Raw genomic sequence first — 15,684 nt, forward strand, 5'->3', positions numbered from 1 at the left:
ATGGCCTTCGCCAGCTCGCTCCCACCCGCGACGGCCTCCGGCCTCCGCGCGAGCCACGCCCCGGAGCTCGCCTTCCCGCCGGTCAACAGGAAGGGCGGCATCTGGCTACGGCGTCGGGGAGCCCGGCACGGAGGTATCTGTCTACGCTTCAACCAGCTCGTGTTCAAACCGCTCTCACTGGAGTCGGCCTGAGATTTACTATGCTAATTGCTAGGCCGTGCCTTCATGCTGTCACTCCGTGTGCTCAAGATTAGTTCTTTCGCCCTTAAAAAACTACTTCCTTCAATCTGATTTGAAGTCGGGTTGCCAGTAATGATTTTACTACGATGTTAGAATGTTTGTGTCAGACCAAGCCTACTTATGCTTCTGCTGGTTCCTGAATCCTGACAATGTAGTAGCCTTCGTTTGCTGCACCCAAGTTAGTGGATTGCGGTGAATCCTGACCATGTTTTGGCTTTCTACTTACCAGGGGAAATTGTAATCAAACTGGAAATTAACAGCACCTGTAAAGAAAATTTAATAAACAACCTTTATTTATTTATATATGTTTGCCTACCGTTTGATGTCTGTTTGCAACTTTGTTTGTAACCAGTAAGGGCTGAAGTGAATGAATCTCCAAGTGCTTTAGCGATTGATGCTCTCTCCCAAGTTAAGCATGTTCTACTTCCAATCACCGACCGCAACCCTTACCTTTCAGAAGGCACAAGACATGTATGTTTCCTTTTTCTGATATTTGATTGTTTGCGTTTCGTTGCTAAAGAATCATGTATATGTATACTGCATTGATAGTTTAGGGGACTCTAAACATTGTGGCCAATTTTCAGGGCAGTTTTATTATGCTCATTAGTTACACCATAGTTTTCTTTGAAGGAATGACTCTTGGCTGATCCTTTTTTTCCTTCATGGAGTGCAATAGTTGTTCTTTTTAAAGTGGCTTACCCATAATGGCTGATGATGTGCGAGGCTGCAGCCACAACCACTTCTCTAGCAAAGAAGTATGGAGCAAGGATTACAGTAGTTGGTATGATCTCAATTCCTTTAAAATATTACCTTTTCTTGCTTAAGCTATTGCGCATATTCGTTTATATAGTTTAAATTCTGCTACATTAAAATTCTACTCTTCATTTTAGTTATTGATGATAAGCCAAAGGAGTCATTTCCAGAGCATGATACTCAAATGTCAAGCATTAGATGGCACCTTTCTGAAGGTGAGAACCGTTTCATTTGTTTATTTTGAGTTAAAGAGCTGGTCCCAATTTCATTAAGTACATGAGTTTTTTTTGAGTTTTTTTGAGTTTTTTTATATGTTTATCATTTATTATGTACCTCACTGAGAGTATAAGCTTGCCAGCTTAGAGGGTAATTTCGTAGTGGTTGCATGGGGGCAGGTGCATCATTTCTTGTTTGCTTGGTGTATGTACATTGAGGAAAATCTGTTTGGAAACGAGGATGTATTGGTTCATATTAATCCCACTAAGTGGTGTATGTTTATAACTATATGTAGAGCACATGACCCGACCTTGTATGTGGCCGATTTAATTTGTTTACTAGGACGTTAGTTTAAAAAAATTCATGGTTTTACACATGTTCACACAATTGTTGTTTCAAAAAAATATGTTTGCACTTGTTTCAAAATCATAAGAATTCTAAAAAATCCATTTTCACTAAAAAATCATTTTAAAATGTACAAAAAAATTAAAACATTCTTTAAAGAAAAAACATCTGTTCAAGTATGTTTTTTAGAGAAATGTTCTAATTTTCATAAACATTTATGATTATTAAAGAAGTGTTTCAGTTTTGATTTAAACCTTAACTTCTATTAAAAATAAGGAAATTTTCATGTTTAAAAAAAACATTGACAGACTATTCCATGCAGAACTTCTCTTTCATATGATGAAGAACGCTAAGTTGGCTTCTTCACGTCCAAACTTGATTCTACAAAAAGCAATAATCAGTTTTACCTTATTATCGATGTCTATTAAAACTGGATATATAAAATGATGCACAATGAAATATAAAGCTGGTTGTGCCTCTTTCTTCGCCCGATGCAACGCACGGGCATTTGTACTAGTTACTAGATATGACAAAACCAAATATTATATTTACCTTATATTAAAACCACAAGGGTTTCCCTATTTTGGTTAAAATTTTGCCTGTGAGCTCCTTTTTCTTTCGTATTTCTCTTCCACCATATTTTCATTTTTTTTAAATACGTGATTTTTAAATATCTTGAACTTTTCTTAAATTTATTTTGTCCTTTTTGATATTTATTCTTCTTTTGAAACTTATTTAATAAATTGAAAATTTGTTTAGAATACCAAAATTACGATTTAAGTAATAGTTCAAATCTTGCATGGGTCATTTGTATGTTCATCCTCGCTTGCTGACAAACGTATGCATGTACATCATGTGAAACGCACGGGTGTCGTAAAGGGCAAAAGGGATGTTATAATGCGATGATGTTACTCTCAATCATGAAACGGACCTAATTTTAATTTATGCACGATTTTAGAATTTCAAATTATGTATGAAATTTTTAAAAACTTCAACATATTTTCAAAGTTGTTAACAACTTCCCAACAATTTAGGGTTTACGGTTTAGAATACCAAAATTATGGTTTAAGTAATAGCTCATCAATTTTTCAACTAATAGATCATCAACTTTATAAAAAGTTTAATAACTTTCAAGAAAAGTTCGTCTATTTAAGGAATGGTTCACGAATTTAGAAAAAAAAACTTCATCAGTTTGTGAAAAAAACCACCTATTTGAAGAAAAATTGACGAACTTGAAAAAAATCATCATTTTCAAAAAAAAATGGTGCGAGGTTTAAAAAGCTAACGCATTTAGAAAGGCAAAGGAAATCAAAAAAAGAAAAATAAAAAAAATAAAAATAAAAAAACAGAGAATACTGCTTTCCGGAGTTGTTTATTAGAATAAAAAACATGTGTAGCACATGAGGTCTTGGTGCCTAGTTGGTTAGTGCAGCCGTGATAATACCTAAAGGTGCATGGTTCGAATCGTGCTTCAAACATTTTTTTAACGATTTAAAAAATAGAGAAAACATGAATAGGCCTGCCCAGCACAGGAGGGTGTCTGTGTATGAAAAACAAATACAGCATGTATGTGAATATGATCATCATGCCCTTTATTATGAAGAGGTATTGATTAATTTGGACTGTTCTTGTCTTTAAAGGGTTTACCGAAAGAGAAGAGATGAAATTGATAATACGAAATTGCTAACTGAAAACCATAGTACGTCCGGTTTTTTCTTGTTTTTTATTCGTATAAAATATGATGCGCACAACAGGATTTGATCCTTGTATCTCTCACAAGGTAACTCAACTAACCAACCAGCTCATCTATGTACCGTTTTCATGATAAAATAAAATCAAATAGGCTATTTAACCTGTCTTCTCTTCCACATTTGCACAAAAGTTAATGCAATATCCGATATTTTCTGCACTTAAGTAGACTATTTTACCAACTCATCTAGAGTTGATGACACCATGGTAATTTTGGTGACCAAGGGGATACTTCCCAGTCACTTTTGAGTGAATATCAGGGTAACTCGCATATTACGGACCTGATAACTTATATAACCAAGTCCTGATAACTTTGGCGTGGGGTGGGGGTTGATGAAATATCCCCCGATAACTTTGGTGTGAATAACATGGTAACTCACACATCGGAGACCTGATAACTTATGCAGCTCGGTCCTGGTACCTTTGGCGAAGAGAAGTGATGAAATATACCCCCGATAAATTTTATGTGAATATCACGGTAACTCGTACATTGCTAACCAGATAACTTATGTACCTCGGTCTTGGTAAATTTGACGATCGGATGGAAGGAGGCACGTTGATGAAATACCCTCGGTTAATTTTTTATGTGAATAGTTTGATAACTCACACATCACAGGCCTGATAACTTTTGAGAGAAAAAGATGTTGGAAACAAATCTTGATGGTAGGAGTTTCCCTACTTGTAGTTTTATAGCGTAAAAAATCACGTTGAAGCTGAGAATTGAACTGAAGACTTCAATATTAAGATCTTAACATACTAGCCAATTCACCCACTATTCGGCTCCTAACAAGTTTAAATAAGATACCACTTTTTTGACCATCCGAGGTGAAAAGTTGTTGAAATATCCCCCGATAACTTCTATGTAAATAAGATGATAACTTACATACAATTAACCTGATAACTTACATATAAACACACTCATAACTTTTCACCTTGGGTGGAAAGTTCTAGAAATATCCCCTGATAACCTAGTGGAAATATCATGGTAATTTACGCATGAGACACCAGATAACTTACATACAACACATTGATAACTTTTTATCCATGAAAAAACGTTACTCAAACATGCCCCGGTAACTTCTGTGTAAATAGCATAGTCATTTATGCATCGAGAACCACATAACTTACGTTCAACCATCATGTTAACTTTGACTTTAAGGAAAAAAACATTGAAACATAACTCCTCCGATAACTTTCATGTAAATTTATGAAATTTATGTATCACAAACCTAATATCTCACGTTTAAACACCATGATATCTTTCATCCAATGGGAATATTTTTTGAACATATCACTGGTAATTTATGTGCTAAATTACCATATTATTCCATGTTTTAACCTTCTCGCATTGTAGTTACCAGCCTTATCATGGTATAGTTATCATGTTACTCATACTATATTTATCACGCTGGTTATGCCAAAGTTACCAAGACAAAAAAATTGATATGATAGAAATAAGAAAGGTTCAAATAACATTTCTTATCTACAATAGGCAACAACAAAAGGTGGATTAGTTGGTTATTAGGCTCAATAACTATTGCATAGACCTAGGTTTGAATCCTCTTTCAAGCAATTTTATTTTCTTTTCATATTATGCAGCGAAAAACCAAAAAAAACCAATAGCAATTCATTAAGGTTTTTGAGAGAAGGAAAAAAATCAGCACAAGCGAGCATGGGATTGATAGCGATCAAGTAGAATAGAATTGTTAGGATCTTTCGCTAACTACTAGTCGACTGAAAGTTAGCACAATCCTTTATAATATAAAGACATCTGTGACGCTGATTCTTAAACCTTCCGTAATCGTTTTGAATCGTGATGTCCGAACTGGGAAGTCACCCAACGTGGTTCAGTATCTATCCATGACGTGGTCCGGACATGATTTCTCCTAAATTGAAGACGAAAACGGGGAAACTTTGCGGAAGTCTGGAGACGAGAAACGTAACTCTCTCACACCCCGGCTGTCACGTCCAAGATGCGACCCTATCCTCAATTTGGCACGAAGGCCTCGTCAGGGATAGAAGCGCATCTCGTTGTGTCGCAAGAATGGATATCGTTACAAGTACATGTACTGAAAAGAAGAGATATATATATATATATAATTGGCTTACATTCGCCACAAGCTACATCAGAGTCACATTAGTACATTACATAATCATCAAGAGTAAGGGCAGGGTCCGACTACGGACGAAAAACCAACGACAAAAGAAGAACAACGTCCATCCTTCCTATCCCAGGATGCCGGCCTGAAACCCATCCTAGATCGATGAAGAAGAAGAAGAAGAAGCAACTCCAAATGAAAAATCAGCGCGCTCGCGTCAAGTAACCTTAACCTGTACCTGCAACTGGTGTTGTAGTAATCTGTGAGCCACAGGGGACTCAGCAATCATTTTCAAAGGTATCAAGACTAGCAAACCTTAATGGGTGAGGCATGGTTAAGTGGTGAGGTTGCAGCAGCGGCTAATCATATATTTTGAAAACAAGATTTAAACAATGCCGCGGGCGCGTGCGAGTGCGGTCGGGCTTAGAACGGACAACGACGAGAACCGACAACTAATAACGGATGCAAGTTTTGAAAACCGGCGGCAACGGAGTGCCGATGCAAAGCTGATGATGCGCATGATGCGATGATGATGCGACAAATAAAAATAGACACACGGCGGAAATGGAAAGAAAAGGGGAATCTTCTGGAACGTCGGCATCGAGCTGTGACACCGGCCCACCCAATTCCCCCTCCCGGTCCTATTTTCTTGCATTCCGCCCCTTTTATCCCTTGCTTTCCACCCTTCACCTCCGTCGTCGTTGCTCCTTGTACGTCTTCGGCCGCTAAAAGAGGCATTGTAGGACATCCGCCCGACGCGCCCGCTCGTCGTTTACGACGGAGCTTTCCACCCTGGAGCCATTTGTACCTAGGTATACTCCGCCCCCCGTCGACAACCTCCATGACGGATACCACATCCGACAGGTGATCGGTCAAATGCCATTTGAGCTTATTTTTAAATGTTATGTCGTTTTTCAGAGTTTGAATGATGGTGAGCTACTCAACTATGAAGGATGAGTTGTGTGATGTGTGGCTGGACGTATCCATGGATTTCATAGGCAGGACCAGAGGAGGGCCCTTTTGGCAGCAAGTGCACGAAACGTTTCACGACGAAAGGACATTGCGTCCTACGACATGCACATCATTCAACCATGCAATGTGAGGTTGTTGTCGTATCGCTAGCACATGATCCAGATCTGCGTCACCAAGTTTTGCAATGTGGTTCGTCAGCTCGAGGAAAGGTGGCCATTGCACGCGACAGATGACGGGTTCATAAGTTTTTTGCCTCCTTTTGCTCAACTTGTTGATTGTTTCGTTCATTCAATATTGGTCTACACATTATATGTAACCCGCACACAATGTCGTGATGTACCGCGGGAAAGAGAGACGACCATTTATGTGCACATACTGTTGGATGAAGCTGAAGGGGCAGTATGTGTGGAACGACACGATCCGTTGATTAAAAACTTCTTGAACATCTGATTAATTTGAGATCTTGTTGTACTAGACTTAATTTGCATGAAATGTATGGATGATTTGTGCTATTTCCTATTTGAACTTTGATAAATATCGTCTGGTTTGCATGAATTTCTTTCGATTTGTTAGTATATCACATGAATTTCTTTTCAATTTGTTAGAATATCCCTAAAAAGATCAAAACTGTAAAAATAACTATGTTTTCTTTTGCGATTTATGTCGCCAAAACATGCATCAAATAGGTGCGGCAAAACGGTCGATATTGTAAAAAGGTGTCCAACAACCCCTAAAAAAACCTCATACCCAAGATACTCAGTTTTGGAGTCGATTTTTACTGTGACCTAAAAAGCCACGTGATGGTTGGCGGGAAAAAAATTCAGCCCAACCGTCATCGAACTCACGAGAGTCCGATGAAATTTCATCAAGGTTCTCTGATTCTATCTAAACCCCCTCCAATTTTCGGCGACAAACCCTCATATTGGTTGATTGCGAAATAGGAGCGGGAGCTCGGGCAGGCGACCTTCATTGAAGGAACGACCTTCTCACTCGCCGAGACGCACGAGCAGCCACGTCGCTCCTGTGTGTCCCCCTCAAATTCGAAGCCATGCGGGTCGGAGGGGGGCGACGCATGGGAGATCGGCGGGGTGGGCACGCGGACGGACGGGTGGGGGCGGCCGTGAGGAGTGGCATGTCGATGCGATGTAGCATATGGATCTTTATTGCATAATTATATTTACACTACCGATTTTAGGAGAGTTTTTTTTTTTTGAGGGAAACGCCATCATGGCTTTTTTTATTAAGCGTTTTGCTGTAACCGACTTTGGGAGAGTTATTTTAACCGAGCTTCTACGATACTGTAAAGGTGTTTTGTGGTGTAACTTAAACCGTTTTGCCTTACTGTTTTTAACAGATTTGCTAAGGGTGCTCGTAAGATGAATATCTTTACTGGTTTTCCCCTACTGAAGATGACAGATGGTGAAAAAAGAACGTCCTAGTCGATTGATGGAAAAGACAGATAGGTACTGTAGCGAGGTTAGACGGCGTGATTGGTGGAAAACACGGCTCCAAAAGTGCCGGTAAAAGCGAGAAAAGTAGGAGATACGGTCTGCAATTCACGCATCTTTTTCCTTGTTGCAACACTGAACTCGCTGTAGCTCTTTTTCTGAAGAAGAGATATTATAACGTATTAAAAAAGAGTATTACTGTAGAAGTTCACTGATTAGCTGCTGGCAGATGGTGGACGCAGATGATAGCAGACTGATCCGACCGGTACCGTGGTCCATTCTTCCTAACCGAGGACGTTAGCGTAGTGTGCGTAGTTCCAGAACATTTCAGGTCGAGGCAACCAACTGCACCCCAGAAACGGACCCACCAAACAGTAGCTGCTAGCTTTTTTGTCTGAAAAAAAAAAAAAAACAGAGTGTTGTTCCAAAAGATCAACTAGCTCATGTGTGCGTGGTTTGGCAGTCCACCTACATTTACAACTGACGTGGAGGACTATTATAGACGCCCGATACCTAAACAGATGTACATGCCCTCACAACCTTCAGCAAACAATAAGTTTTTTTTATTTATTTCTTAACAAAGAACATACGAGTAGTTTCTACTACGGAGCAGCATAAGCAATTTCAAAAAATAAACGACATGGCAGCATGTGTGCGTGGTTTATCAGTCCACCTACACGAATTATGACAGGGAACCTTTGTTTGTCCGTTGACCCGATAACTTTGGGGCCCGGTGGTAACCTTGCTTTTGGTTGGTTTGATTTGATTCTGAGCGCCCAAAGGAAGATTGGAGGGAGTGACCACCACCAGACCTTGATTTTATTACGTGGAGCCCTTTTTGCTTGGATTTGTCTCGCCTCTTCACATGACGAGCTGCAATAATTTAGCCCACGCCCCCTAAAAAAAGCAACAGTGTGCAACTGGGCAATTATTATTAATTAATCTGTTTCCATTGCACACCAGGTCGCCAAGCCCTTCAGCATTTCATACCAAGGGTAACTTTGGGCACTTTAGGAAAAGGAGGAGCTTCTGTGGGGGTTAAGAACCGGGATGGAAAACTGGTGGAATCAAATTCGCGTTCCTGTTCGAGTCTAGTGCGTGACCAGGGATTTTGGAGTTATGTCACTTCAATGTTCGTATGCTTTTTGCACAGCAAGGTGGGACTGGAAGTAAAAAAAAAAAAAGGGAGTATGGATGTTCACAAATGAAGTCATAAATTTTTGGCTCCTCACTTTACATAATGCTCCCTCTTCTCTCCAATTACAAATATTTAGATACAAAGAAAATACAATATATGTAGAAGTTAATCATGTTGTTTCTTTACGATTAGGAAAGAAAGCCAAACCGAGTCCTAGTATTATTAGGATTCCTAGTCCTATTCTATTTCTATAGTCCCTTGTGGACGTGTATAAAAGACATCCTAGGGGTGTTGATTGTAACACCAGAAAAACGAAAAGCAATACAAATCAAAGGCTCGACACGGGTCTTTAGCCATCAAATCCATCGATCAGTTTTATTCGTGTCGCTAGTTACGCAAGTTTCATCAAGTAGCCGGCCGAAGCAAGAATCACGTAGGCACGCCTGTACAGCTGCATACGCACGTTCAAAAGCCAACAATTGGTATCTAGAGCCTCGACAATCTACGATCTACGATGACGGACAACGACGCTGAGTCGGTCGAGTCCGGCAGCGGCGGTGCCAAGGCGAACAAGAACGGCGACAAGGTGAAGAAGGGCGTCAAGTCAGCAACCAGTGGTGGAGGAACGAGCGGCGCCAACGTCCAGGCGCATCACAACATCCCCATCCAGTACCCGATGCTCACCGACGCCAACTACGGCGTGTGGGCGGTGAATACGAAGATTATTCTTCGATCCCTTCGAGTGTGGGAGGCCATCACGGACGACGACGTCGACGAGCAGCGCGACGAAGGTGCCATGGCCGCCATAGCCCAGTCTGTGCCGGATTCCGTGCTGATGACATTGGCGGAGTTCGAGACGGCAAGAGAGGCGTGGAACGCACTCAAGGAGATGAGGATCGGAGAAGATCGCGTCACCAAGGCTCGGGCACAAGTGCTGAAGCGCCAATTTCACAAATTGCAGATGGAGGAAACTGAATCGGTGAACGACTATGCCATGCGTCTTACTACTTTGGTGGGAGAGATCCGCGCGCTTGGTGCAAAGCTCGATGAGACCGAGATTGTAGAGAAATTTTTCAGTTCGGTGACTGATAAATTCACGTACATCATCGGCACGCTCGAGCAGCTTTACGACATCGACGACATGACCATAACGGAGGCAATCAGACGCTTGCGGACATGGGAAGAGAATGCTCGTGGCTGTCGGAAAGGCAAAGGAGGAGGTAGCGACCAACTCATGTACCCGCGCGCAGATTGGGAGGCCCCAAGTAGCAAAGGAAGGCGTGACGGTGGCGAAGGCTCAAGCAACACGAAGGGCGATGGACAAACCGGAAAAGGCAAAGGAAAAGGCCAGCCACAAGGTCGTGGTAAGGCAGACCGATCTAAAGGGCAGAAGCAACGGAACTTGGATATGTCCGAGGTCAAGTGCTATAACTGCAACGAGATGGGTCACTTTGCAATGGATTGTCCGGAGCCTGACAAGCGGGAGATCAAGGCAAACTTGGCAAAGCAGGAAGACGAAGGTCCAGGTCTTCTGATGGCCAAAGTGTGTCATCTCGCTGAAAAGGTGGTTGTGAAACCAAGCCTGAAGGTGCTACTTCATGAGAAGAATGTGACACCTAAGTTATCCGGGGATCACAACGTGTCGTGGTATCTCGACACGGGTGCCAGTAACCACATGACGGGATGCAAGGAGAAATTTCTCGAGCTGGAATATGATGTTGAAGGCTCGGTCAAGTTTGGTGATGGTTCAAATGTGGAGATTTGTGGGCAAGGATCTGTCCTCTTCGAGGGTCTCACAGGCGAACATCGCATACTCACCGGAGTGTACTACATCCCACGGCTTCGCAACAACATCATCTCTATCGGGAAGCTTGACGAGAATGGATGCAAGGTGGATATCGAGAACGGAGTGATGACGATCTTCGACAACCTCCGGAATGTGCTAACTCGTGTTAGTCGCACACGGAACAGGCTCTATATCCTCAACCTTGATCAATCTCAACCGGAGTGTTGGCTCGCCAAGAGTGATGATGATTCGTGGTTATGGCATGCTAGATTTGGACACGTTAACTTCTACGCCTTGAAGAAGATGTCAAAGATGGAGATGGTATCCGGGATGCCAGTTATCGACCATGTTGATCGAGTATGTGACGGGTGCTTGGTTGGAAAACAGCACCGCAGGCCATTCCCTGCTCAGTCTACCTATCGTGCAAGTGATGCACTCGAGCTGCTCCATGGTGATCTATGTGGCCCTATCACCCCGGCAACTCACGCTGGAAAGAAGTATTTCTTCCTTGTGGTAGACGACTACTCGAGATATATGTGGGTCATTCTCCTACGATCTAAAGATGAGGCATTTGAAGCGTTCAAGAAGTTGAAGGCTGCAACAGAGATGGAACACAAGCTGAAGGTTCGCGCTCTACGGACAGATCACGGTGGAGAGTTTACGTCGAATGAGTTCAACGACTACTGCGAGAAGATTGGCATAAAGAGGTTCCTCACGGCACCTTACACGCCGCATCAGAACGGGGTCGTTGAAAGGCGCAATCGAACCGTCGTTGACATGGCAAGGAGTTTACTCAAGAGCAAGAACCTGCCGGGGACTTTTTGGGGAGAAGCTGTCTCGACAGCGGTCTATCTTCTCAACCGGGCTCCAACGAAGGTGGTGGTTGGCAAGACTCCATATGAAGCAATTTACGGACGTAAGCCGAATGTGTCTCATCTACGGACGTTCGGGTGTGTGGCACATGTGAAGACGGCGGAGCCGCATCTCTCAAAGCTTGCCGATCGTAGCACCAAGATGGTGTTCATCGGATACGAGAGCAGTTCTGGCACCAAGGCATACCGTTTCTACGATCCACAAACCAAGCGTCTACGGATTTCACGCGACGTCGTATTTGAAGAAAATTAAGCGTGGAATCGGAGCGCCGCAGCCGACGATGCTCCAAACAGTAACATATTTGCAGTTGAATTTCCAACTGACGATGATGCAGGAGAAGATGTCCAGGTGGTTGGCAAGACGCCGAACCAAGGTGGCCACAATGGTAGTGATCATCATGGTGCCGACACCGACGACGACGTGCATAGGTCGCAAGGAGATAGCGACAACAAAGCGCACGACACGGGTGGAGATCTCGACGACAACATCGACAACGAGTAGCATAGTGACGATGACAATCAAGATGATGGTCATGATCACGACGACTACGCCGACGACGCGGATGACGATGACACACCCGAGACTCAGCCGTCTTCCTCAAGTGCATCAACACCGACACAATTTGTGTCGCTTCCTTCGCAAGCCACAACGGACTCCTCAGGGCCTCGTCGCTACAAGACCCTCAAGAAAGTCTACAAGTACACAAAGCCAGTTACGCTCGAATACTCCGGACTATGTCTTTTCGGAGTTGAGGAGCCGGCGAACTTTGTAGAGGCGAGCAAAAGTCCTAGCTGGACGCACGCCATGGATGAGGAGATGAAGGCGATTGAGAGCAATGGCACGTGGACTTTGGTAACCCGACCTCCAAACCAAAAGACGATAGGTTTGAAGTGGGTTTACAAGTTAAAGAAGGACACACAGGGTGCCATTGTGAAGTACAAGGCAAGACTCGTTGCAAAGGGCTACGTACAACGTCAAGGAGTTGACTATGATGAGGTGTTTGCACCGGTTGCTCGAATCGATATGGTGAGAGTGCTCCTAGCTTTGGCAGCACAAGAGGATTGGAAGGTTCATCATATGGATGTTAAATCCGCTTTCCTCAACGACGATCTCACAGAAGAAGTGTACGTGGAACAACCCCTCGGCTACGAGAAGAAAGGCGAAGAAGGGAAAGTTTACAAGCTCAAGAAGGCACTTTACGGGTTGAAGCAAGCGCCAAGAGCTTGGAACTCAAAGTTAGACCGAAGTCTGGTCTCGCTCGGGTTCAAGAGATGTCCCCTCGAGCACGCAGTCTATACAAAGAACTCCAAAGGCTCAAACCTGCTAGTTGGAGTTTATGTCGACGATTTGATTATCACCGGAGATAGCGTACAAGAAATTGAACGTTTCAAGGCGCAAATGAAGAACAAGTTTAGCATGAGTGATCTGGGATTACTCAGCTATTACTTGGGCATCGAAGTAAAGCAAAGCTCCGGAGAGATTTCCCTATGTCAATCGGCTTACGCGGTCAAGTTTTGGACAAGTGTGGCATGTCAGATTGCTACGCGACACAAGTTCCAATGGACCAACGTCACAAGTTGAGCAAGCGTAGCTCAAATCCGCCGGTGGACACCACAATGTATCGAAGCGTTGTGGACAGCCTAAGATATTTGGTGCATACCTGACCTGACTTGGCTTATTCAGTCGGGATCGTGAGTCGTTTCATGGAGAATCCGACAACCGAGCACATGAGCGCGGTCAATCAAATCTTGCGCTATGTGAAAGGCACCATTAATCTTGGTTGCACGTACAGGAAGGGAAATGAAGGATTGATCCTTCGTGGATATTCAGATAGTGACATGGCAGGTGATGTTGATGACCGGAAGAGCACAACGGGCATGGTTTTCTACCTTGGCCCGAATCCGATTAGCTGGAATTCTCAGAAGCAAAAGGTGGTGGCACTGTCTTCATGCGAGGCAGAATACATAGCGGCAAGCACGGCGGCTTGTCAAGCGGTGTGGCTGAGAAGACTCCTAGCTATTCTTGCAAAGCGGGAGGTGCAGAAGGTGTCACTGAAGATCGATAACCAAGCTGCAATCTCGTTGTGCAAAAATCCGGTTCATCACGAAAGGAGCAAGCACATAGATACCCGGTTCCACCATATCCGGGAGTGCATTGAAGAAGGGTTGATCGAGGTTCAACATGTGAACACGAAAGACCAACTTGCCGATATTTTCACCAAGTCCCTCGGTCGACGGAAGTTCATCGAGATGAGGAGGAAAGTCGGAGTGCAAGAAGTGAAGTCAAGCAACAAGATTAAGGAGGTGAATGTAGAAGTTAATCATGTTGTTTCTTTAGGATTAGGAAAGAAAGCCAAACCGAGTCCTAGCAGTATTAGGATTCCTAGTCCTAGTCTATTACTATAGTCCCTTGTGGACGTGTATAAAAGACACCCTAGGGGTGTTGATTGTAACATCAGAAAAACGAAAAGCAATACAAAGCAAAGGCTCGACACGGGCCTTTAGCCATCAAATCCATCGATCAGTTTTATTCGTGTCGCTAGTTACGCAACTTCCGTCAAGTAGCCGGCCGAAGCAAGAATCACGTAGGCACGCCTGTACAGCTGCATACGCACGTTCAAAAGCCAACAATATATGCATAACCGAACTTAAAGCGTGTTTATTCTTCGTCTGTCAAACTTGAAACAAGTGTAGAAATACTTTATAGGTTTAGTAGCACTCTGCTTCACATGTCATGCGCTCACTCTTTTGTCATGCCTTATAGTTTGGGATCAATTACGCCAACTTAATATTATGTTTTTGCCTTTTTGGTTTGTCACCGTTTAACAGAAGGCAAATTTTGACTCGGCGAGGTTGCGGTTGTGGAACTTGCGTCAAAACATTGTTATCACCATTTAATGTGGTACGTCCATGTAGAAAAGTTTGGAGCAGAGTAGATAAATAGTGTTGCAAGGTTGTCACACCTTAAGTTGGTATTTTAAACAAGATAATACAAAAAATATTACACAACAAGATGGAACATGAACACATATTAGTGCATAATATGTAAAATCAAGTTCTGCTATGAATATGAGGTTTAAATGGTGATAACAATGTTTCATGGAGTTCAAACTTCATAGTTTTCCTTTGAATGCTATGATGCTACCTCTCAAATGCAAGATTTTAGAAATGTATATTCTTTTTTGTGAACTTATATGATTTTTTACATAACCCGTAAAAGATCATAATATGAGTTCATGCATTTTTTTTTCTAAATTCTAGAGTGTATTTAGATTTCCCTTTTTTTTAAATGCATGCAAAGCTTTGAATTTCTATGAGCAATATTTTTTAATATTTCATGGATATAAACCAAAAATGCACAGAAGTACTTAAATAATATTTTGATGGAATTGAGAGGTTTTATTTTAGACACACGTAGTTCCAATTTTAATCATATCCACTAAATAGCTATAAATTCATTTCAAGGCTAAATGAGAAGCAAGTGATTTAAAAGAATCCTTAATTTGACATGGACAATCTAATTTAGTATGTTTCATGCAACAAGAGTTTAGCTCAGTCCGAATAAAATATGTTTTGAATGTACTACACAAACTACCTTAACTTGGTGTTAAATAAAATAGATTCTTGTGTAACAAGATGAAACATCATTTTGAATCATCTAAAATGAAGATGTAATCTCCATATTTTCACCCATGCGTGTACCCACGGAGGCCTCTTTTCATTGGCAATAACCAAGACCTAAAATCTTATAAGAGCAACTCTAGCACACCCTGCATTCCGGCCCGGCCCGTAAAATAACCGCTAAAGTGCGGGTCGGGGCGGAAAAACCTGCCCGACCAGACCCCGCATCGCGCCTCGGCCCGCAAATATTTTTACGGGGGCGGCAAAATCTCGGCCCCAACCCGCGTATTCGCGGGATCCCCCCTCGCCGCTGCGATGCCCTGCATATAAGCGGGAAGCGGTTGGTGGAGGGACATTTCAGCCCGCGCTTTCCCCACCAACCACCTCCCCTCTCCCCCCTTCTCCCAAGATTCCGGCCGCCGGATTTGGCTTTTGTCGGCCGCCG

The 15,684-nt window shown here is 42.7% G+C and overlaps 1 protein-coding gene across 1 annotated transcript; it reads left to right on the plus strand.

The window, feature by feature from the left end:
* On the plus strand, positions 1–1,244 carry LOC123399638. Its single transcript, XM_045094032.1, has 4 exons — positions 1–133; positions 593–711; positions 964–1,021; positions 1,131–1,244. Exons 1-4 carry the CDS (start codon positions 1–3, stop codon positions 1,235–1,237), a joined length of 417 nt encoding a protein of 138 aa, XP_044949967.1. The 3' UTR covers positions 1,238–1,244.
* Positions 1,245–15,684: the final 14,440 nt, after the last annotated feature.

The sequence above is a fragment of the Hordeum vulgare genome, chromosome 5H, assembly GCF_904849725.1.
Source record: "Hordeum vulgare subsp. vulgare chromosome 5H, MorexV3_pseudomolecules_assembly, whole genome shotgun sequence".
Classification (NCBI taxonomy): domain Eukaryota; kingdom Viridiplantae; phylum Streptophyta; class Magnoliopsida; order Poales; family Poaceae; genus Hordeum; species Hordeum vulgare.

Coding starts and splice junctions, on each gene's coding strand:
- LOC123399638 (XM_045094032.1), top strand. CDS start 1: ATGGCCTTCGCCAGCTCGCTCCCACCCGCGACGGCCTCCGGCCTCCGC. Junction 134..592: donor TCGGGGAGCCCGGCACGGAG/GTATCTGTCTAC, acceptor GTTTGTAACCAG/TAAGGGCTGAAGTGAATGAA. Junction 712..963: donor TTTCAGAAGGCACAAGACAT/GTATGTTTCCTT, acceptor ATGATGTGCGAG/GCTGCAGCCACAACCACTTC.